This window comes from Miniopterus schreibersii (genome assembly GCF_964146895.1).
Source record: "Miniopterus schreibersii genome assembly, chromosome: 4".
NCBI classification, from domain to species: domain Eukaryota; kingdom Metazoa; phylum Chordata; class Mammalia; order Chiroptera; family Miniopteridae; genus Miniopterus; species Miniopterus schreibersii.
In genome coordinates, this window is record NC_138105.1 from 48,098,028 (window position 1) to 48,122,356 (window position 24,329).

The 24,329-nt window shown below is 36.3% G+C and overlaps 1 protein-coding gene across 1 annotated transcript in view; it reads right to left on the minus strand.

Moving 5' to 3' along the window:
- Nucleotides 1–349: 349 nt before the first annotated feature.
- Nucleotides 350–24,329, minus strand: part of TLL1 (tolloid like 1) — a 154,620-nt gene continuing 130,640 nt past the window's right edge. Inside the window, exons 17-21 of the mRNA XM_081135385.1 lie at nt 22,523–22,648; nt 19,754–19,881; nt 9,730–9,943; nt 4,521–4,771; nt 350–3,377 (exon numbers count right to left, since the gene is read on the minus strand). Coding sequence (XP_080991511.1) covers nt 3,246–3,377; nt 4,521–4,771; nt 9,730–9,943; nt 19,754–19,881; nt 22,523–22,648 — 851 coding nt within the window. The 3' untranslated portion in view covers nt 350–3,245. The remainder of the gene's footprint in view (nt 3,378–4,520; nt 4,772–9,729; nt 9,944–19,753; nt 19,882–22,522; nt 22,649–24,329) is intronic.

Here is a 24,329-nt window from a genome sequence, read left to right on the forward strand (position 1 = left end):
ACACTAGTAATATAAACCAAATAAGAGACTGAGATATTTAAAAACAAAATTGGACAGAATTTGAGTCTGATACTGTGATATATTAAAATTAGTCTTAGATAGCAAAATTCCAGCCAATATAGGCAGGGGACACTTGGGGACTTGAAAATATAATTGCTGTTTTTCATTAATTTCTTTAAAAGCGTTGTTTTATTTGGGTACGTTAAGGCATGGTAATAAACTAATGACTTTTTAAAATAACTGAATAAAATCATATGAAGTGGGAAGAGTTTTTTCTGTGTACAGGACATACAGGAGTAAGATCTGTGGCAATAGAGAGACCAACCAATATACTAATGTAGGGGTTGGAAATAATTTACAAAATTAATTTAATAAAATGTATCGAACAGAAACTAACAATTATTAACAAAACAATGAAGCTATCTGTATTTGCATCTGACAACACATTTCAGCCAAAGTTGAATTAATATAAACATAATATGCAGTGAACTGGTATCTGACGTAAGATACAATAAAAATTAATGTCCACACTGAAGACCTAAGTTATGACAACATCTCCATATGCTTTCCCAATACCTTCTTACTTTAACTTCTCAGTTGTGTTGAAGCAGCACATTGTAGCCTAATGTCAACTGGAATATCCATATTATTTCTTAGAGTAGAACACTACATTTCCCTACCACAGCAGATAGAATAACTTAATGTACTTATTTTAACAAAAAGCCCATGATTACTAACTTCAAACTACAGTTTTGTTGTTGTTTTAATTTCTAGTACTAACTGTGGTCCTTAAAGCTATCTACCATTGATATTCGAATTGTCATGCTGTTTCCAAAAGGAGAAATAGGTTTAACCTGAAAGTTTTACTATAATTCACCCCTAAAATTTACTCAATGTGGAAAAGTTTCATCATAATAAAGTCTACTAAATATATATGTCAAGGTTGATTCTACTACATTTTGTAGGACAAGCACAGATTTTTAAATCAGACAAGCTGAGTTTCAACATCTGACTTTACACTGAGACCCTGGGAATGTTATGTAGGTTCTTTGAGCCTAGTTCCTGAACCAAAATGAGAACATCACCACAGTTGTCAAAGGGTAGCGTCAAGGTTAAAAAGAGCTGGGGGTGTGCACAGTCCCAGGCTAGCCATAGTGTTGTACACTAGGGGCTCATGTTTTTTTCCTTTTCCTTTCCCATTCCTGATAAGTTCTGGCTAATCAGAAATTAGTGAAAAAATATAGAAGGAGTTACTGGAATAAATCAGCTCCACTAAAATCTCATTATATTGCAGGCAATAGTTATACATTTCCAAAGTAATATTCAATAAGATCAAAAGATTGGTTTTAAAAATGTATTTACATATTATAACTCATATGCAAGAAAAGATTCTTTAGGGCAGCAATAACAAAAACAAACTACATCTGTGTGTATGGTTTAATTTGTGAAAATGAAAAATACTCAATTTTATTAAATGTTGAAGTTCATGGACAGCTAACAGAAACAAAGCTACTTCGTAGAGCAATCTACATCAACATAAAAAAATATCAAAATAGAGTTTCTCTGAAGAAAAGAGCTATTTTTTTAACAGGTTGATAATAATTATAAGTTCCCATTATTTGTCCATGAAACCTCCTAAGAAAGGTGCTACTGCAAACAGGATTCTAGTAGAACTTGGCACATAAATTTTAACTTCTCCAACCACCCACTACTTTTCATCTTCTTACAGCTTCACTCACTCAGACAAGCTCACATATACATACATTAATATTAAAAACACACATGGCTTTAAAGCAGAAAATCATTCTCTACAACAAAAGCAGGTCAACATATTTATACCCAATGTTCTGTCACAGAAATGGATTTTCCTCATAGAGCTGCTAATTAACATACACTATTATGTTCAATATTTCAAAAGATGTGTTTCTAGAAGGATCTGTTTGATCATGTGCAAGAATTCTAAGGCATTATGAGCAGTTGTTCCACAGGACAAGTGCTGCCCTTGCCATGCTATGCTCTTGATGCGTTTAACAAGTCTTTAGTCTCCAAATGCCACCAGCCAAACATAGGGAGACATTCAGTCTACAGGTGGTTGGCTCAAAGGTCAAAAACTTTGTTTAAAAAAATGTTTGTGGAATAGCACCATAGAAAGTCTTTCAGAAACAAATCCTTTCTCCAACATGGCATTTTTTTAAAAGTGAATTCCAGGAAGAAGAAAAAAGAGAGAGAGATCTTTCAGTTCTTACAAGGCCTACTTCCACTTCATTTCATTTTTTAAATACAACATTAACCATTAACATCAACAATAACAACTACAACAGATCAACAACAAAAGAAAGACAATAGCAGCAGTGGTAACTTGAGTATGAACCATCCAGGCAGTCATTTTGAAGAATCCTGTTCACACCTGTTGGGAGTTTTCTCATAAAGTTCATAAGACATCACAAGGCTTCTTGGGTTTGGTGTGAAAAGGCAGCACTTTCGCCGAAAGAACTGAGTCTACCAATCAACTGGGCATTTTCCAGGACTTAAATAAATGATGTCTAGAGTTTAATTGCAATAATAGAAACTACTGACATTTCCAACTTGTCAAAATATCAGTAAAATAAAGTGGTCTCAAGATGCTGTGTGTTTCAAAGAGGTTTATCTGGCCTGCAAGTGAAAATAATGAAGCTGAAATATTCCAGTTCCCAAACACTGGACACACCTACATTTAAAGAACAAATCACCCTCTAAAGACTCCCATTCCACAACATCTTACATGGATCTGGTTTACACTGTGTCCAAGATACAAAGTGAAAGCAATTATCCTAACAAACAAGGAGAGGGTTTTCCAGTTTATGACCTGCAAGATCATTTTATTTGTCCCGAATCTTGCAAAGTTGTCAAAAAGAACACTCTGCAGGGCCACAGACCCTGAGCCCAATTGTCCGAACTGTGAGGCATCTGTGTCAAGCTGCGAACAGAAGCTTGTGGGGTGCCCTTGAAGCAAGCGATGCCCTTCCACCAGCTTTATTTATACTGCCAAGCCTGGAGTTCAACAATCCTGGTAATGCTGATCAGGGTTTGCTGGAAACTTCTCTTTCAGTACAGAGATAATTCTGGTCATATAGTTATCTTCTGTTCAAATTCATTATATAAAACATTTGTGCTAATCTCTTCATTTTTAATTTTTTTTAAAAATGATGTCTTCTCTCCAATACGCACATTCCTTTATTTTCTGAAGGAGGTTTTGGTATTAGTTATTATTTGGTATGCATGGTATCTGGATATCTAATGCTTTTGTATCTTATATGAAATCCCTTCTTGTTGATTGTGTCATCAGTGTGAAAATGAATTAAAACCGCATCCCCAACTGAATAGATCTCTTCTGGTGGCTGAAGAAAAAACAAACAAACAAATAAGCAAACAACAGAATGAGTCACCTTTTCTTTCATGTAATTTATGCTTGGGAATTTTTTTTGGTATATAATTTAATCCCCCTAAAATCCTGAAAAGTGGAGATGGGTGATCCCTTCATTTTACAGATGAGAAAACTTGAGTCTCAGGGAAGCACATGACATGCTCAAGATCACAGGGCTAGTCAGTATTGCAGCTGGGCTTTGAACACACTGAAGTCTGTTTCCAAGTTCTGGAACTTGGTGTTTTTCTCACATTTTAAAGCCAAGTTCCTTTGATTTACAAATAAATTAGAGGGTGAAGAGACATTAAACTTGTTCAGGCAGAGTCACTTCCAGAATCCAAACTGTCCATTCCTTCTTGTTTTAATAATCTAAGTCCAAGAAGGTTTTTGGTTTCATTTCAGGTGCTATTTGGACAGGAGTTTGATGGTATTATTTAAACAATTGATACTGACAGACAATCAAAAAAATGGGACTAATGTCTTCGAAACAAAATATATATTCAGAAGACCATTTGATATTGATGCAGTGAGTTCTGGGAAAAAAAGCATTGAGAAAACCTTAAGCTTTTCTTTTTATTTCTCATGGTGACACACTCTGATCTTTTCCTGGCATTCTGTCCTGCGCACAAGTGACACCCTGCAGTTGAACAACATCTGGCTGAGTCCAAACACCAGTGGTGGCCCATCTACTCCCACCAAATGTATTTGTTGAAAAGAGAATGTCAGTCTGAATGATGGACATGCTCTTTTTTCTTTTATGCTTTAATTTAGGAAGGTGACAACATTGTCAAATGTGTGTTTAAGTATATTCCTTTTATATTATTAAAAATTTAAATATTTATGGCACTATAAAACCAATATTATAAAATTTAGAATGTGGACAGGAAGAAGAAATTATAACTACCAAACTGATCTGTCTCATTTGATGTTATCAAGCAAATTACCGGAGAAGGGAAGTGGTAAGAAGTGGTGAGGCATGTTACAATGTGTCAAGCCATTAATTTGATATAACTATTTTTGGAAAAACACTGCTGTTTTGTGTATGTTCCACATGTCAATCATGAATCATAAGGTATTTTTTATCACGGCTATGGTATCCTGTCGGTACTGTATTTACCCCTGATCCACAGAATCGACCAAGCCCCAGTGCTGTTGAATCGAGACCACCAAAGAGCTCAACATAGTCATAGCCACAGTCAGCTTCTTCTTCCACTTCAAAAATCGGGAAGGATAACTCGAGTCGCGAGCCCCGCTCTGACACTAACAGCCATTCACAGTCGGCCTGTGCCGGGTAGTTGTTGTCGCCAAACTGAGCATGCGAGTACAGGTCTCTGGGTTTGGGTTCTGCTTTCAGTCGGCCACCGCACTCTGCCCGGGGAGAAAAAATGAAACAAGTAAGCTCAGTGAGTTTAACAGGTCCGATTTCCGTTTCAGTGGAGTTTAACCACTCTCTAACTTCTAAATTTACTTCTATCTGAAAATCAAAAAGTTCCTGTTTTGTTTATTTGCTTCAGTGCACATCTGCATTCCTATGAGCCACTCAAATAATCCTGTGGATCCTGTGAGTCCTGTGGGTTCCTGTGGATGGCTCACAATAAAAAATCCGGAATGAATTTTCCAACCGAGAAAAAAAAGGGAGAATTTAGTCTACAGGATAAGTTTTTTAAAAAAATATATCTTCATTGATTTCAGAAAGAGGAAGGGGAGGGAGAGAGAGAAACATCAGTGATGAGAGTCACTCTTCGGCTGCCTCCTGCCCGCCCGACTGGGGATGGAGCCGGCAGCCCGGGCATGTGCCCCGGCCGGGAACCGAGTCGCCACCTCCTGGATCCTAGGTCCACGCTCAGCTGCCGAGCCACGTTGGCCAGGCACGCAGGATACATTTTTTAAGTATGAACATTTGGCAATTATGTGCAAGAGGTATCATTTTTATATGCCCTGAGGGAAATTCCATGAGCAGAAAATAATAGGCAGCATGATGGCAGTGGCTTATGAGTGCTTCTTTCTTTGTTGTTAATCTTCACCTGAAGATACTTTTTCCACTGATTTTTTTAGAGGGAATGGAAGGGAGGGAGGGGGAGAGAAAAACATCAGTATGAGAGAAACACATCGATTGGTTGCCTCTGCCCCAACTTGAACTGGGGATGGATCTCGCAACCCAGGTACATGTCCTTGACCAGGAATTGAACCCTCGACCCTTCGGTCTGCAGGCTGACACTCTAACCACTGAGCGAATTGGCCAGGGCCTTATGAAGGCTTTTGAAATATGTTCAATATGTCATTTAACACGGTTGCTTTAAAAGAAGATTTTAAAATAGAGTATACACATTTCCTGCAAATACCCCTATTCACTTACCAAGTCAGAAAACTATAAACAGAGTAGTTTAGCATGTCAGCAATACCATTTTAAAATCGACTGTTTGAAACACTTTGTAAGCTTCTAGAGCATCTTCTATAGAATTCTGGGAAATGGAAAACGAAGCTCAATAAGAAACTTAAAAAGAAGCGATGAGAAGCCCAGGGGTGGTCTTCATTTTAATTTGGAAAGACAAGTTTGTTTCTTTCCTGGTAAAATATTAAATTACAGGAGAGGTCCTGTAATTTGACCTATAAATGCTTTTAGTGGTGGGCAGTCTAATTTGAGTTAGATCAAAATAATTTCCTTTCCAAGGAGCATAATGATGTATCACTTGATTTTTAAATGGCATTGACAAATAGTGTGATGATTTGTGCTACAGAAAAGGCTACCAAACCACCATACCATGTTTTAAAATATTTCCTCTCCACATTCTGCCCCCCCCACCCCCAGTTTTGGTATTATAGCTGTATCCACTGAGCGAATACACAGGATTTTGTTATTGGGAAGATCTGTTTTCTACACTTAGTTTATTTTAAACTGTAATGATACCATTTTCTCCCTGATTAAAATAAATTTGGACCTATAAGAAATAAGACTTACTGTAAGAGGAAAACAAGATTCTCCAATAAAGTCCATTTCCTGCAGATTTGGACAGTATTGCTTGAGAAAAAGTAGCCAGAAAGCTATATAAAGCATATTTCCAATCACCTGGCTTCAAAATTTATAATTTTAGAAGCTTTTCTTATGGATAAAATTAAAATTGTATATAGAAATGTAATTTAGAGAAGCAAATTAAAATGCATACTTTAGGAACCATTGATAATAGCCACATGTATTCTAGGAGGCAGTAAATAATGCATAAGCGCTTTATATATATAGCAAAAAAGTAGAGAGATGTAATATTAGACTTGCCTGTCTTGTTAGTAGAAACTGAGTGACAAGCAGAAGTTCAGAAATGTCTGAAAATCAGTTTAACTTATCATACTATAAGCTGTCCACAGGAAATAATTCCTTCTTTTTTCCTATCTCCCCAAATTCCTAATTTTCCCTTATAAATTACCAATACCTTACAGTATCTATCTAAAACTTGTGCTAAATAAATATTCAATGAAAAACTACAGAATAAAATAAACTTGTTAAAAAGACAGCTTTGGGGAGAAATACATAGTAGGTAGTACATAAGAATATTTCACAAGATATGGCTATTAGGAAGCAGCAGTATAAAATAAATCTACCCAGAAAATTCCAAGAAAGCTGGTTAAGTAAGGGCAGAAATTCATACATGAAGGAAAAAACCACAAACAAAATTTTGACAAGAGCAAATGAGAAAAAGTTGGAAAGCCAGGACTCTAATTCCAGCAGTTATTTTCCGTGTTATGTGGTTGTCACTTAAGTTTTAGTCTCAGAATCCTCATTTCTGAGATGACAGTGCTGGATTGGGCAATATCCAAGGCACATTTTGCTTAACAAAGTGAGATTAAGGTTGTTCACATGGGTATTTGAATGGATGTGAACTGCATAGAGAATTAAAATGAGACTAATCAGTTAGACTCTTTGAACAGAGGATTTGTTTAAAACTTACATAAGGAAGCATTTACTGTCTACCCATTGCTTCAAATAATAGTGGTCCATTTTGTATCAGTTTTTTTCCTAATCCAAAACTTGTGCATTAGGAGAAAATACACTATTGTAAAAGTACATAAACTTTGGAGACAGAATTAGGATAAAATCCAGGCTTTGAAGTAATTTTAGAAATCTTTGCAAATTAATAAGTTCTCTAGATTTTCAATTTCTTTATCTGAAAAATACAAATATCTACATCATATAGCTCTTTTGAGCATTCAATGTTTGTAAAGTGTATATATATATATATATATATATATGCCTAAAATGGTGGGTACTAGACTTTTGGGAGGTATCACTTTATAAGTTATATAAAGGTCTAACAATTATGCTATACACATAAAATTATATGATATTGAATATCAACTTTAATATTATATTAGAAAATTTTTAAATTTTAAAAATTTCAAAAAGATAAAAATATATACAGAATTAGATCCTACCAATGGATTCTTAATGGTAATACAAACACTGCAAATAGGCTCCATGAGGAGATGCCAGGCAAATTAAGGAGTCATGGAATTTTATAGCTGTAAGAACCTTGAAATTATTATTTTACAGATGAAGAAACTGAGATCCAAAGAAATTATATTTTCCCAAGTTCTCGGGTAGGTAATGGCATAGTACTGACACAACAGAACATAATATATTCTTTACCTTCCATTCACAAAGAATAAAAAGAGAAGTTTTCCCTAGTAATGAAAATTTTTATCAAGCTAAAAGAGGGTAATTTATACTTAGAGAATTTAAAAATATTATATCATCAGCTATTTTGAAAGTTTTGACAACATGTTTTCACACTGCATTCTTGGAACTTGTGATAGCCAGAAATATTAAACATATATATATTTATATATATTATGAACTCTGTACTATCAGAAGAATGCTGATGGAATAATGGGATTCCAGTTTTTCCACCCCTTCAACACATGACAAGTTATCAGAAAAATATTTAAAAGTAAATGTCAAATGTATGGAAAATTCTTCATTAGTATGAAATTTATGATCTATGAATGATTTTTCTCAAATCAAAATATTTACATTAACCACAAAAAATTATTGAGTCCAGTCATTACTAGTATAAATCAGATAAATATCCTGACAATATCATTATTCTGACAGACTTCAATGTAAATCTAATGCTCATAATAAAATATACTGGAGTGAAAAATAATTTTGGACAAGAAAATAATTAAAATTCTGATTTCTAAAACAAAATGAAACAAAAAGAAAGCAAAAGCAATCGGCATGTATCTGTGACAAAAATGACGGCACTAAGACTGTTTTATGGATGAATATATAGACCAGTGATTTTCAACTGGTGTGCCATGGCACACTAGAGTGCCACGAGAATTTTTTAAACATGCAGTACCTGACTATTTAGTCAGGGGCACTGACCTCTTTTCCCTTAGATTGCCAAATAAATAAATGACAGCAGCCAACACAGCCGTCTGGTGTGAATAAATCAAAATTGTACCTATTTTTTGTCAGATTGGTAAAAAATATATATATTTTTTGCTGTGCTGCAGAATTTTAGTAGTTAATTTATGTGTGCTGTGAAATGAAAAAGGTTGAAAATCACTGATATAGTTTATTTTTGTACTCTTCTACACCGAGATTTCTTAGTGTCTCAATAGTTTATACATAGGTAACACCACTAGGTGTCACTATAAGCTAAGTGACTTTAGTAAACATCTGCAATTCACTGATTTAAAAAAAAAAAACTGAAAAAAAGGACATTTCCTAAACACTTTTGGAATATATTATTAAGTTGGATCCAAGTTATAAAAATATTATTGTACACCTTTGCCTAAAATTTTCTATATTTTTCTAAATTATATTTTATTTCTTAAAGACTTGTAGAACAGCTGTAATCTGTGAGTCGTGTTAGGGATTAGGTTTACAGGACTACTGTGTTGCATTCCAAGTAAAAGGGGAAACAAATAAGGCTCTGTAAAACAAAGAGATGAATCCCAAATTTGATTTACAAAATTGCATTAATACAAAAACTAACCAGGTAGCGCTTAAAGAATAATTTTTGAACACCAAGCTACAGATTTCTGTTAAATACGACATATAAATCAAACTGTTACAGTTAATATGAAATACATTATAGAAATCTTTAGACATCTGAATACATTTACATGAATCAGACCAAACTATTGGGTTCCTTCCTAAATGTTCATTGACTACAAAGCTATTTAGGTGGGATGCTATGTGGTTCTCAGTATTTCCCACATGCTTCAGTGAGATTTCTTCTGCTGTGCCGGGGATCCACTGCACTCACAGGAAGAAAACCCTGGATCTTAGTCAGAAAAGAGAAGCAGGGCCCTAAATTGCCTACCTGTAGAATGGGCAGCTTGAAAGCCTTTTCTCTGAACAGATGCATCAGAAACAAACCGAACAAACATTTTATTTCCGGTCGCCACTAGGGGCTCTGGGATCTTGTTGCCACACAGTCGTCCAAGAATCGGTGATTTTTCCGTTTCTCCATCAAATACTTCCAAGTGATCGTAAGCACATTCTTGATGCTGCTCTATCTCAAACTCACTAAAGGCCTGTTTTGGAAGGAAGGAAGGAAGGAAAGAAGGAAGGAAGGAAGGAAGGAGGGAGGGAGGGAGGGAGGGAGGGAGGGAAGGAAGGAAGGAAGGAAGGAAGGAAGGAAGGAAGGAAGGAAGGAAGGAAGGAAGGAAGGAAGGAAGGAGGGAAGGGGGAAGGGGGGAAGGGGGAAGGGGGGAAGGGGGAAGGGGGGAAGGGGGGAAGGGGGAAGGGGGAAGGGGGGAAGGAGGGAAGGAAGGAATAAATCACTTATTAAAAGTGGGTTCTGGTTTTTGAAGCAGAAATACAGATCATTTAAATATGTTCAGGCCATGCAAATGATTTAATACATAACACATCTATTGAAAGGGCTGTAAAATCAACAGAATGCAAAAGGTATAGGAAAACAAAATGAGGAAAAAATGTAATAACTCCATGTGAAAGTCTACTATTTGACTATTATAACTAATTATACTATTGCAATGAAATCTACACCAGTGTTTAGACAAATTAGAATAACACATTTCATTTCAAATTTAATTCTGAATTTTTTATGAGTGCATCAGAATATTTTAAACTATTATATTAAAAAATGGATTCCTTCTGGTTTCAATAAACTATTGAATATCATCCTGCCTTTAGGTGCCTAAACTAAGAAGAAAAATCCATAAAGTAATTATCATATTTTGACAAAAATTAAATGCAGTAAATCTTAATAGATTAATTAAAACAAAGGGTATTTTCACTATATGTTTCTTTATTTAGCTTTTACAACCCACATTATTAGAAAATATTAAGATGACTTTAGGCTAGTTTTTTAAAAATTTACTTTTCAGACAGATGGGACACTTATTTTAATATTTGGAGTCTTTGCTATTTAAAAATCATTATAATTTACCTGTGTAGTAATTTTTATGTGTAGGTCTTCACAAATTCTTAAAATCAAAATGCATTAACTATATAACACATTAAATATCACAAAGAAAAGTTTAATTGAGATGGACTGAAAATAACATTGTCCAAACTATTAATAATTCCAGGAATTCCAGGTTATTATCAATTAAGGTTTTTTCCTCCCTCCAGAAAAAAAACCATCATACACTCAAAAATAAGCCATCACTATTTAAGTCTATAGAGGAAAGCTAAAAGAAAAGAAACCTAAAGAAATTAAAATATATTTGAAAATTTGTTAATTTTGCTATAATCCCTGAAGCACATAATATTTGCACATTAACTTTTTATATACATGTTTTCTTTAATGTAATTTTGTGAAGTCATCATAATTCTGTTTAATTGACATGCATTTTGGAATTTTCAAAGAAAAAGAAAGAAGAGTTCTCCCTCAGTGTTGGCCACACTTACCTATTCCATACCACACCACTGTTTACTAGCACTTCTGACTTTGGGGGAGTAAGAGAATAAATAAAAGAAGCAATTTATATTAACTAGGGTGGAGGAGAAAGGAATGAAAGGTACTTTTAAAAGAAATAAAATAAAAGAAAGGACTAATCTTTCATGTCTCATTCCACTGAACTCTAATTTCTAAAAAGTGTAAATAAAAATGTTATAACAAATAAACATTAGAGAATCATTATTTGTTATAATCATTATGGGTAAAAAGGAATGTTCACTGCATTTGACCAAAGGCACTGGGTAGTGAAAAAAAGACTATAGCATGAAGAATTGCACTGGAAACAAAAAAACAGAGCAGGAAAATATAGTGAACAGTTTAATTATCCTGAAACACAATATTCAAAGTATGTAGTCACGGAAGGAGTTTGCCACTTATTGCTTTCTGTAATCCAGTGGCAGAGAATGGAGTAGAGTAGACATGGGATATAGAAGAACCTAAATGGATGATTGGCTGAGTATCTAGATAAGTCTGAATAAGTCCATTCATTTGCCTACCCACCTATCCCATGTTTATGTCCAAATCCATGAGTGGAAATGCCTTGGAAGCGGCTGACCAAAAAGGCAGATTTTCTCTCTCACGAGATAGTACTCAGCTTCTCTTATTGTCCTGTGTACACATCTCCAATCTTTTTAATTAAAAAAAATTTTTTTTTATTGATGTTTAAGAGAGGAAGGGAGAGGGAGAGAAAGAAACATCAGTGATCAGTCATTGATCGGCTGCCTATTGCACGCCCCCTACTGGGCATGTGCCCTGACCAGGAATTGAACCTCGACCTCCTGGTTGGTAGGTCAACACTCAACCACTGAGCCATGCTGGCTGGGCTCCATCCTAATATCAGTTTGTAACTGTTAAAAAATCAATAAGAGAAAATTGGCTTAACTGCACCCAGAGAAAGTTATTAAATATACTGTCAAGCTTTTGAATTAGAAGATCAATATTATTTCAAGAGGAAAATAACAGTATCTGAAAATCATGCCAAGTAATTGTCTCTTTTGAATGTGATTTAGAATAATTCATCTATAAACATAAGAACAGAGAAATATACAGTATAAAAGAGAAAACTGTAAGCATGATGGTACTGACATTCTAAAGCACATACTCTATGTAAAAGTTAAACATGGGACCACAATTTACAGACCACACATGTTCAGTCCATTGATTGGTTCATTGAAAACTAAGTGAATGAGATAACTAAGTGACTACTTTACTCCCTAATGAAACGCAGGATGTCTGGAGTAAATCACAACATCTGTTTTACAGAACAGCAACTCTACTCAAAGTGGCACTGAGCCGGTGGGCTGGGGGGCACACTGACACCTGGTTTGGAGCCAACTGGCTCCGGCTTTTTATCAATTACTAATGGAATCAGACTGACTCTATAAGAATCAAATTAGGCAAAGGTTGTGTAGCTGACATATTTTCAAGCAATGCAAACAACTCTCATTCATTAAGGTATTAATACATTTTCCTCTTGGAATTGGTAGCAGCTTGTTAGGTAAACTGCAGCGATTGGGTGGTCTTTTCCAGCAGTCAGCCTAACCCAAATAGCCTACCACACACAAGCAAAAGCCCGACTGACTCACATGCTGAGATCTCATTAATCTGGCCCTTAATATCATCGAGACATCCACATAGAGGGACCTCCATGCATAGAGACTTTGCCTCAATACAAAATATTTCTAGGCCACAGAATAGTATTATGGGAGCTGAGGAGAAATTAGAAATCTTTAAAAATGCTTTTTAGAGTTTCCAAAGATAAACTGAAATACACAATTTATTACTTTGTTCTGTGACACACACTGAGTACCGAATTCCTATGTCTAAGTAATGCAGAATGTGAACATTTCCAGCCACCAGGAACCAAGGCTGCCGCAATGTCCCACAAAGACACTTAGATACCCCAAAGGTCCTTCAGCTTCCCAAAGGGCAGGATGGCTGATGTATGGAGCTGTAAGGAACTCTGATTTCTGCTGAAACACTAACCTCTTTGGGGGGATTTTAAAGTATTTTTATTAAACATTTACACTAATATTTCACAGACATTTTGGTAGTCAAACTTAAACCTTACTCATTCCATGGTTATAGTTCTATGATTTTAAGCTCACTGATCTAGGTTTTAGAAAGACCAAGAAAGAGTGAATAACTGTGAGCTTCAGTCAGGAATCTTAATATATTTCCCACAAGACAAACCAAGAGATTAAGGAGACCCTTCAAAAGAAATAAAGTTGAACTCTCATTTTAGGCTGTGGAAAGAATAACTGTGTGTTTCTGGAACACCCGAGCAAGCCTAATCTACCTAGCTGGCCACCAGCCAGGCTTGCATAGCAGGCCCCTCGTATGAACATCTGTGGGGGTGCCTTTATTGAAAATGCAGGCACTTGCTAAAGGATAAGGCCATTCAGAGTCACTACAGCTATTCACAAAGGACAAGATAATAAAATGATAGTGCTTAATGCGGAAATAAAATTTAGCCACGTGACCATTTGAGAGAATTAAAGAGGCAGATGCAATTTGAGCAGCTGTGAAATAAGATTCAGAGCTCCTTAGTCCCAAGCCATCTTTTGCCTTTTCCTGTTTTGGGTAAGAACTGTCCTTTGGTTTCCTATAAGATATTGGAAGAATTAGAGGCCACTGGAAAAAATGGCACAGTGGAATACAAACCCCAGTCTTCTAGTATAAAAAGGTCTTTTTTCCATGAACCCTCTCTAACTGTGATCAAATACACTCTTTATGGATTTATGGTAGAGAATTATATAACATTTGTGTTTTATGTTCTAAAAATATCCCATATATGAAGCTATAAATAGAAGCTATGTACCTTAGCAAAACCCTAGGCTATGATACATCAAATAAAACCTATTGCTGTAGGCTTCTTTGCCTGGAATTTTGTTTCAGTTCTGTTTTGTTTTTAATAAAGAATCATTCAAAATAATAAAAAAGGTCCCCAAAATTTGATAATCAGTTTAGTCTCTTAAACCCTAAATAGGGCGAAGTCAGAAATAATAGATCCTTATTTTATTCATTCAGAACTTTATCCCTTTTTTAGTAAGAAGAGTTTTCCAAGTATCTTTCAACCAAGGTTTCTTTTACTTTGTAGCTTTATCATGCAGTAAGTATCTCATGATTAAATCCACACCTACACACACACTAAAAACAAGGCAAATGTCCTATTGCTGTTGTAGCAAAGGACCATAAACTTAGTGGCTTAAAACAACACAGATGTACTGTCCTAGGGCTGTGGAGGTCAGTAGTCTATGAAAATGGGGGGGCAGGACGTGTTACTTCTAGAGGTCCCAGGTGAGAATCTGTTTCCTTGCATTTTTCCAGCTTTTAAAGGCTGCCATTACTCCTTGGCCCATGTCCACTGCCTCCATCTTCAAAACCAACCGTGGAACATCCTCTCTCCTCTCTGACCTCCTGCCGCCCTCTCAGAAGGACCCTGAGGGTTCCATGGAGCCCGCCCAGATATCCCAGCATAATCTCTCCATTTCAAGATCCTTAATTTAACTATAGTTCCTTTTGCCATGTAAGGTAACATATGTACAGGTCTGGGAATTAGGACGGGAATTTTGGGGAGTTGGGGGAGAATTATTCTACCTACCATAGAAAGTAAATCCAAATGTTTTCACTCTGTGCTTTTCAGGAAAATGAGCACAAACAACTATGACACCATGATTTCAAACTGTTTCGCTCCAACCTTCTTAGCTTGAGTCAATGAACTAAATCCCACAGGGCAAATATGGCCTGTGGCCTGTTTTTGTAATTAAACTTTTATTAGAACATAACCATGTGCATTCATTTGTGGATTGACTATGGCTGCTTTCACAATAAAACAACAGAATTAAATTGTTGCAACACAGTCTACAAAGTCAATACTATTTACTATCTGGCCCTTTAAAGAAAAAGTTTTCTGACAAGTAATCATCAGCTACATTTTTAATTGTTAGAATTTAATTTCAAATTCATAAGGCTACACAAAAACTTGATCATGGTTGAATTACATAATAAAATGGTATAAAATTTTAATTATTAATCATTATCATAATTATGATTCGTATTTGGATATCATACATCAATGTTCATTGTCATTCAATAAAGCACTATGCCAAACACTTTATATACAAGTTAATTTAATACACATGAAATTCATGAATATTAGCTCCATTTTGCAGATGAAGAAATCAAGGCTAAAGGTTAAGTATCTTCCCAAGGTAACATGGCTAGTAAGTAGAAGTGCTACTATCTAGACCCAAGTCTCTTTGAGTTCCAAATACATGTTCCTAATCCCTCCATGTTTCTCCTGTAGATTTGTTTTAGTCAATCATTGTGAGCTGGTCTTACTGACATGATTTATTAAATTATTATATATATGCACATACACAGCAATTATGTATTTCTTTTTTCTCTGATGCAGAATGCTATAATTAAAAATAGGTTAAACAGAGACAGAATGCCTGGGCTTGAAGGTATTATAGGCAGACTAGTTTTATAAACTTGCCAAGTCACCTAAACTGCCTGAGACTGCTCTCTCATCTACTGATCCAGATTCTTAGAGTGACATTTAGAGTCACGTTTCATATAAACATGATTAATGGAAAAAAGGAGTGGAATGAATATTATGCTCTTATTAAAAAAACTTGGAGTGGCAAAAGTGAGTGCTTTAACAAGTCTTCCAGGTTGTTCTGATGCATGCCAATATTTGAGAAAACTTGGCTTAGACTGTAACTACTACTAAGATCAAGAAGTTAAATACTTAAAACAAAGATCCAAATTTGCATTAAAGCTCTCCTTTTCCTTCCAAAAATTACCTTCTTGGGATAATGGCAAGTATGACCATTGTTGAACAGACGTGCTTTATGGCCTGATCCTCAAGAAAATATTTGCATGAAAAATAAAGCCTGTAATTTATAAAAGAACAGACTTAGAGTTGAAAGGGATGTTCAATAAGCTGGAAGGCATATACTTGAGAATGGATATAATACTGTCAAATTGAGGCATATCAGTTCTATTTCCCCTTGGATATAAAAAGCTGAAAATAGTGTTACTTTTACTCAAATAGGAAAAACCCATGTAAACTGAAAAAAAAAAAATCACAACTTTGCTGAACACATCCAAGAACTGAAGTCACCAGTCAACCAAGTAGTATCAAATCCACTGAATCTCAGGCCCCTCCAAGGATAGATGAGACATAAGCACCTGTTCAAAGGAACAGACTACAGAAGGAAGAGATCCTGGGTGCCATACAACTAGGTAAGGAACATTCAGCTACAATTCTTAAAGGGTTGGTAAAGATCAGGTGTGAACAAGGGTAAGCGTATAAAACCCCTAGGAGCTGCAGACACAGGGAGTTTGCAACCACTCACAGGCTCTTCTCTATGACCTCAATCTTCTGTTCATGAGGAAGATTGTGGGAAGAGCAGTAGATGGCCAAGTGACTTCCTTGGTGTTACAGGCTTGGAAAAGGGAACAGGTCACTGCTGTGAGAAAATCATAAAGCCCTGTTGCAACTTTTTCTGAGAAACAAAGCCTTAAGCCTCTGGGGGTAGAGCAGAAAAACCTATCACCACCAGGGCAAAGGTATAGACCTAGTGTAGCCAGGGGAAAGGTATAAAAAAAACAAAACAAAACAAAAAACACTTCTGCGTCTGGGGAAGTCCTGGGCACAAGTTCCTATACCAATAACATTGGGGGTCTACTATAACTGCGAGAGGGCAAAGAAATTCTCCCATGGAAGACCAACGAGAGCTATAAGGTGGAGTTTGGTTGCCACAAAGACAACAACAGGACCACTGAGAAAGGCAAGCCCAAAGACCTAAAACCACAGAGCCTATCTAAAGAGGAGGCTGTGCTAAAACGATAGAGAACCCCTTGCGCTAACCACCAGACTAGCAACATCAAGTAATGGGAAACTGCAGTCTACCACTGGGAAAGGGAGAAAGTGTGGAGAGGGACACAGTTCATGGTGGATATAATTGGGGAAGCTAAAGACAAAGGCCAAACACTGACAAAGTGCCTCTGAAATCTCAGGCTTCCATCTCTGAAAAAGGAATTTGATGCCAGTGGTACAGTGAAGGTAATCATGGGAAAAAGAAAACCCAAACTCAGCTCAATTACTGACTAGATTCGATCGACAACACTCCCTCCCATGTACACTAATAGCCTAACAGAAGAGCTGTGTCTACTTCCAGAAATAAGGTCTCTACTATTATACACATAATGTCTGGTGTTTAATAAAAAGTTACATGACACATAGAAAGACAAGAAAAAAATATCAGTGTTAAGAGATAAAATAACAGAACAGATTCAAACATGACCCCTATGTTTAAACTATCAAACAGAATTTAAAGTAACTATGATTAATTTGCTAAAGATTCTAATAAAAATGTAGACAACATGCAAAAATAGATGGGAAATTTCAGCTGAGAGATTGTGTTTTGGAATAAATTGTCTTCCCCTCAATTCATATGTAAAAGCTCTAAACCCCAATGTGACTTCACTTGGAGGGCGGTCCTTTAGGAAGGTAATTAAGGTTATATGAGGTCATAAGGGTGAGGCCCTAATCCCATTAGTGTCCTTATAAGAAGATGAAGAGGCACCAGAGCTCTCTCTCTCTCTCTCCCTCCATGCACACACAGAGGAAAGGTCATGTGAGGACAGAGTAATGAAGCACCATCTACAAGCCAGGAAAAGAGGCCTCCCCAAATGTCAACAGTGACAGTACCTGACCTTGAACTTCTAGCTTCCAGAAAATAAATTTTTGTTGTCTTAGACACTCTATGGTATTTTGTCATGGCAGCCTGAGTAGAATAATACACATAAGAACTACAGTAATGGGTCATATGGAAATGTTAGAGATAGAAAACATAATAAGAGAGATAAAGAATTCCTTTAAAAAGTTTATCAGTAGACTCAAGACAGCTGAAGAAACAATCGAGGAACTTGAAGATAGGTTCATAGAAATTACTGAAAACTTATACTAAAAAATAAGAGAGCATCCAAGAGTTATGGGATAACATGGAACAACCTAGCTTACATGCAATTGAAGCCCAAGATGGTGAAGAGAGACAATACTGCAGAAGAATTTTGTGAAAAAATGGTTGAAAATTTTCAAAAGTTCATGACAGATACCACAATACAGATGCAAGAAATTCATAGAATTCTGAGAATAATAAATTAACGCACACGTACACACACACACACACACACACACACACACACACACCCCTAGCTACACTGAATTCAAACTGCTGATAAAAAATGTATGTTGAATGCAGCCATAGGAAAAAGGAATCATTACTTTCATGGGAATAAAATGAAAATTTATAACAGACTTATTAGAAACAATGAAAGTCAGAAAATAATGGAGTCAAGGGTTTAAAGTGCAGACAGAAAAATAAAACTGTCATCTTAGAATTCTATACCCAATGAAAATGTCTTTAAATAGTGACACTACACAGACATAATCTACACAAAATAGAAAAGGAAATTCTTCAGAGAGGACTTTAATACCAGACAAAATCTGGATCTACACAAAGAAAAAATTCTTCGGGAAAAATCTATGTTGTCAATTCCCTTAGCTTACTGCACTGCTGAAAAAAATGCAGCCTCTTATCTCACCCCATAGCTTCAGAGAGGGATCCTTTCAATCAGGACCTTGGACAGGACTGAGGACCTTGTCCTTTATTACTGTGACTAACAGATTATCCTGAGCCTTGCTAGATGGCATTCCCTCAGGCTTTTGACAACAGCATATTGCAGAAAATTGTTAAAATTTCTATATTCCTATAATTTTATTTTTTAAAATTATACTCTTCAAATATTCAGTATTAAATGAAATTTAATATATACTATCAGATGACCAGGACAGAATTCGAGGCTCAAAGAGTATAGTAGAGAGGACAAATATTACTTTCATATTTGGATTTGGGAGAAGTCTAAGGATATCAGTATCTATCTAAAGAGGGCAACTATATTATGCAAAAATAATATTTCACAAACCACAAAACAAAATTAGTTTTATTCTAAAAGATACATATGCTCTGTATATGAGGCATATAGAATGGACACAGTCAGTAGAATTTACTATGCTGTGTTTAAGTGAATACTTATTTTATTGCTGTTGCTGACTTGCTGATTTTTTGGTTCCTTTTTTTATTTTCTCCATTTGGAAACATCACCTTTTAAAGCAATCAGGATAAGATCACTATACGAGAAGTTGATGGCTACCATTACCACCACCTTGATGTAGGAAATCAGGGATTTGTTTCTTGTTAGTAGGAAAGCATAAAAAAGAAAATCTTTTCCATCTGCCGACTAACTCAATTCAATTAAATAAACATTCACTTTACTTTTGTGTGCTAGCCATGAAAGACTTGGGCAGGCAGCTTAATAAAAGATGGGTGACGTGCTCACTTACTAATTTGACTCGATGGCCTGGAGTGGCGCTGATTTCCCACGTGCATTCCTTCCTGCTTGGGTACTTGTCTGGCCAGTTGGGACTGGTGATAAAGCCACTCGGACTGTGGATCTTCTGTTCACATTCAGCTGTGCCAATAACGATAATATCAATTGGTGTAGAAATCAGTATTGGACCAAAAAGAAAGCAGCCTATTTACCCACTACCCTGCTGAAAGATTTTTCTGAATACTAACTAATTATCACTCCACTCTGTTATCATACTCATCTGCTCTGGCACACATGTTGCTGAGCACAATCAAGCAATGTTTGTTTTCTTGCTTTCATGAAATTAAGTGTTTACAATGAATTTTATAAATGCCTAAAAGAAAATAAACTATTTTAAACTGCTGGATCTGTAAGCTCAGACTTTAACAGAGAGCAACATATATTGGTAATCAAGGATATCCACACTTGGGATGTGCAAAATATTTAATGCAATGTCAGAAACAAAAATCAATGGGTTATGCTATTTTAATTCATTTTTTTTCTATTAGCAGAAACATCATTTATAGCTAATTAACATCATGAAGCCAGTTATGAGTTATGTGTTTATAATTTTCTCTCTCCTTTAGTTAAAATACACACTTGAATACAGAAATTAAAATTTTAGTTGCTAAAGTAAATTAACCCTAATTTCATCAAAGTTCAATGAAACAGTAAGCGGGGAAAATGAGTGAACAGGTACAAGCCATGGTGATAGCTTCTAAACTAATTTCCAAGAATATTCAATTAACATGAAATTTCTTTTAGGTTTTTCAGAATTAAAATAACTTCATCTTAAAGGGGACCACTTGTTAATATTAAACTTCAAAAACGCCTAATATTCTCAGGCTCTGTTCATTCTGTGTAATATACGAAGCAGCACCCTACACATCCTGATTTAGACTGTGAATTAGTTGTTATGTATTGTGTATCCCATTATCCCATTCTCAAATACAATGAAATTCTCTGAAATTTTCCAAGAAACACTTTCGGGGAAATGTTTTACTAAATGGACAAAACACCTGTTCCACTGCAGGCTGCAGGGTAAGTGTAAGATGCCAACATGAATGTGCCGTTGTCACAGTCCTTATTGCTAGACTTTGATCTGAACGGTGCTAGGTGTCCATAGGGAGGTCTGGGTTTGTGGGGATACAAACAGGAGGTGAAATTCAGCTCCTTTCTGACAATACAGGATCATGTGGCAAGAAAATAGCCTTAAAGTCTGGACCCTGACTTGACTAGGGTTTACTAAATTCCATGCTCCTCGTCTTTGCCTTGCCAGATGAAATGTGGAGTCTCCAGAATTTGGCAAACAGCCTATGAGACAAAGCCAAGAGGCTCGCTGATGAACTGCGGACAGTGCCCATGCTATAGCAGTGGAAAAAGAAAACCTGAACCCTTGGCTTGCAGTAAAAATGAACTTTCCTGGGGGTACCTGGATAGTTCTATTTAAAAGGGAGTTCCCTATAAAATCCTTTCTTGAAAATATTTACTGTAATGAACAGAGACTTAGGATATCCACATTTATTTGCTGCCTGTGGACCATGACCCACATGCATACTCTACAAAAGCTCACTCTTTCTTGCTCTGGATTACCTTCCATATCTGCAAAATAACTGGGCATCTTCCCCAGCCTGCTGATTTCATAGAATACTTTACCAAGTTACAAATATCAGAATCCCCTTGGGTCTCTACTCATACATGAAAAGTAAAAAGAGGCCAAAATCCTACTTGCATATGATTCTGGGCAATGTCAATAGCTCAATGAAAACAGGAAAAACAAACAAACCCTTGACCCATGAACATATTTGAATGGAACTGAATGGAACAAGAGCCAATTTGGGATACTCTTCAAATGTGCATACAAATAGCTGCTATCTAACTGTCTAGTCAGGTCCTACCTATCTACATGTGCTAATGACACAAGTTATAAAATCTGCTTTTGTAATTCTTTCAAAATAGGCATAAATCCAAGTTAAATAGAAAATTCAAAGGAAGCAGACCCTCAAAGGAAGAAATAAAAACTGGTTAACTATTTCCTGTGCCCATCTAGCTCATATTGGCGATCATTGTTTTTATAAAATCTAGGAATATTGTAAGGCCTGGGGGCAAAAGACTAGTAGGCTACTGCTGTGCTACTAGTATACTTCCTCCCTCCCTCCCTCCCTCCCTCCCTCCCTCCCTCCCTCCCTCCCTCCCTCCCTCCCTCCCTCCCTCCCTCCCTCCCTTCGTCCCCTCCTTCCAAAACCAAGACTTAAAACTTTAAATGGCTCAGTATCTACCATTTTCAAATGCCTTTCCTCTGGTAGGCATCTGAGTTTGACTCTCTGGTATTTAAAGTGGCATTACTCATGTAGCATATATATGAGATATTTTGGGGAGGGAAACTATACCAAATGCAAAGCCTTTAGCAGAAGTTCAGCTTAAATATGAAGCCTGTTTTAAGGTCTGTTCCATGAAGACCTGGGGATAAAGTGGTGCTTTTCTGGCTGCCAGGTGGCATCACAGCCGCATCTATGTCTGTTATACAAAGTTGTTCTAATGCCACCCATGTATGAAGTGAATGCCCTTTAGGTAATATGAGGTTTCCAATAATTTGCCTTGGATCTTTGAGCACTGCATATATTTTGATATCACTCAAAAGTGGTAACACTCATTGATACATTTAACTCTACCTGGAAGCAGTGTTTTATCCAAACGGCATGAAATTCTAGCTGCTGTGAAGAAAAGAACACTCCCTTCATACCTTCCTTGCAGTCATGTTTGTTTTCATGCAGCACAAATCCATTCCGGCACTGACACACGTAGCTTCCCATTGTGTTGACACATTCATGTTGACACCCACCGTTATCCTTTGAGCATTCGTCTTTGTCTAGCAAAGAGATAACCCCATAGTTTAGTAAGTAGCTTTAAAAACAAAGAACACCAAGGGAGAATCATTTAGTTGTGGTTAACACTGGCAAAGGGTGAACTAAGCTACAGCTTTCTTTGTTCCCAACATAAAACAAAAAGTTGCCCCCCCCCCCAAAAACAAAAACTGATAGTGTCTTGGTTCTACCCAGTCCTTGTTTAGCTTGGTGCCTTGTACCATGATTTGGGTTTCCAAGATCATTTGTGCCAGGATTAGACCTTGCAGTCCTCTTTCAATCCTGGAACAAAAGTTTTGAGTAGGAGACAGAGAAAGAACAAATCTTTTTGCAACGAATCCTGAACATTTATTGCCAATTTTAAAAAATAAATTTAAAATTGTGAGTAGTTTGAATAAGTGCACGAAATGGCATTAAAGTAGAGGGAAATCCTTCAATGTATTAACCATTGTGTTTAGACAGAGGCTAAACAAGGTTCCAAGATTTGTGTATAATCACTTGAAAAAGTCAGTTAGTGCAACTACTTTAGCTGATTTTTCCCCCCATTAACTTTGCAGTTAGGCTAAGCATTGATGAATCTGGACATTTCATAATATTCCAAGACAGAAAAAGGCATCATTAGATTATCCTAAAGAAGAAAGCTAATTTATATATTTTAAAAATCTACTCCAGCAGCCCAGCTTATTAATAAGTAATTCCTTAAAAGGGCTTTTATTGCACTAGAAGCAAAGGTTAGAATAGGAAATGTGAGCTTTAAGAAATCGCCAACAAATGCACAACAGGAACAAAAGCCAAACTAGAGCAGCAGGCAGTCAATCCAGTGAGAGGCACCATCAGCACCATGCCATGTCTCTCAGCGTTCAGTCCATGGCTGGCTTGTCCATTAAAGTCAGAACTGGCAGACCACTCATGACACACATATATGATGACCTGTCACTCAGACTGTCATCACTCCCACAGCACAGAGAACAAAAGGGACACACAACAGTCGTATCAGAGGTTGGGCTGAATTCATAATTTACACTGTCAACTGATTTCTCTAAAGGGAATTTGTGAGCTCATGGTGGCTCACAAATAGCAAATGCTATATTTACCTTTTTATCAAATCAATATTCATTCTATGAAGATAGGTTTAGGAAAGATCTTTTTATCAAAGTAGCTGAGAATAATTTTTTTTTAAATTTTTTTATTGTTTTCAGAGAGAGGAAGGGAGAGGGAGAGAGACAGAGAAACATCAATGATGAGAGTCATTGATTTGATGCCTCCTGCATGCCCCCTACTGGGGATTGAAGTTCAAAACCCAGGCATGTGCCCTGACCGAGAATCGAACCATGGCCTCCTGGTTCATAGGTCGATGCTTCAACCACTGAGCCATGCCGCCTGGGCAATTTTTAAGAATACATCTATTTCTCCCTTAATGGAGACTGATTAATAATATAGCCCACACATGCTCCTGGGATATATTCATGCATTGGCAATATCAAAATATTCCAAATATATATAGGTAGTTGCAAAGAATATATCAGAATCAATATATTTGTGATTTATGTGTACTCTTCCTATCCTTAACTGTTCCTTACACTTTTAATACTTAGTACGGAGGCTAAAAAACCACAAAAATGGAGAATAAAAACATCAAACATCAAATACCAAAATGTATAGAAATTGGAAGTTAATAGAAAATTA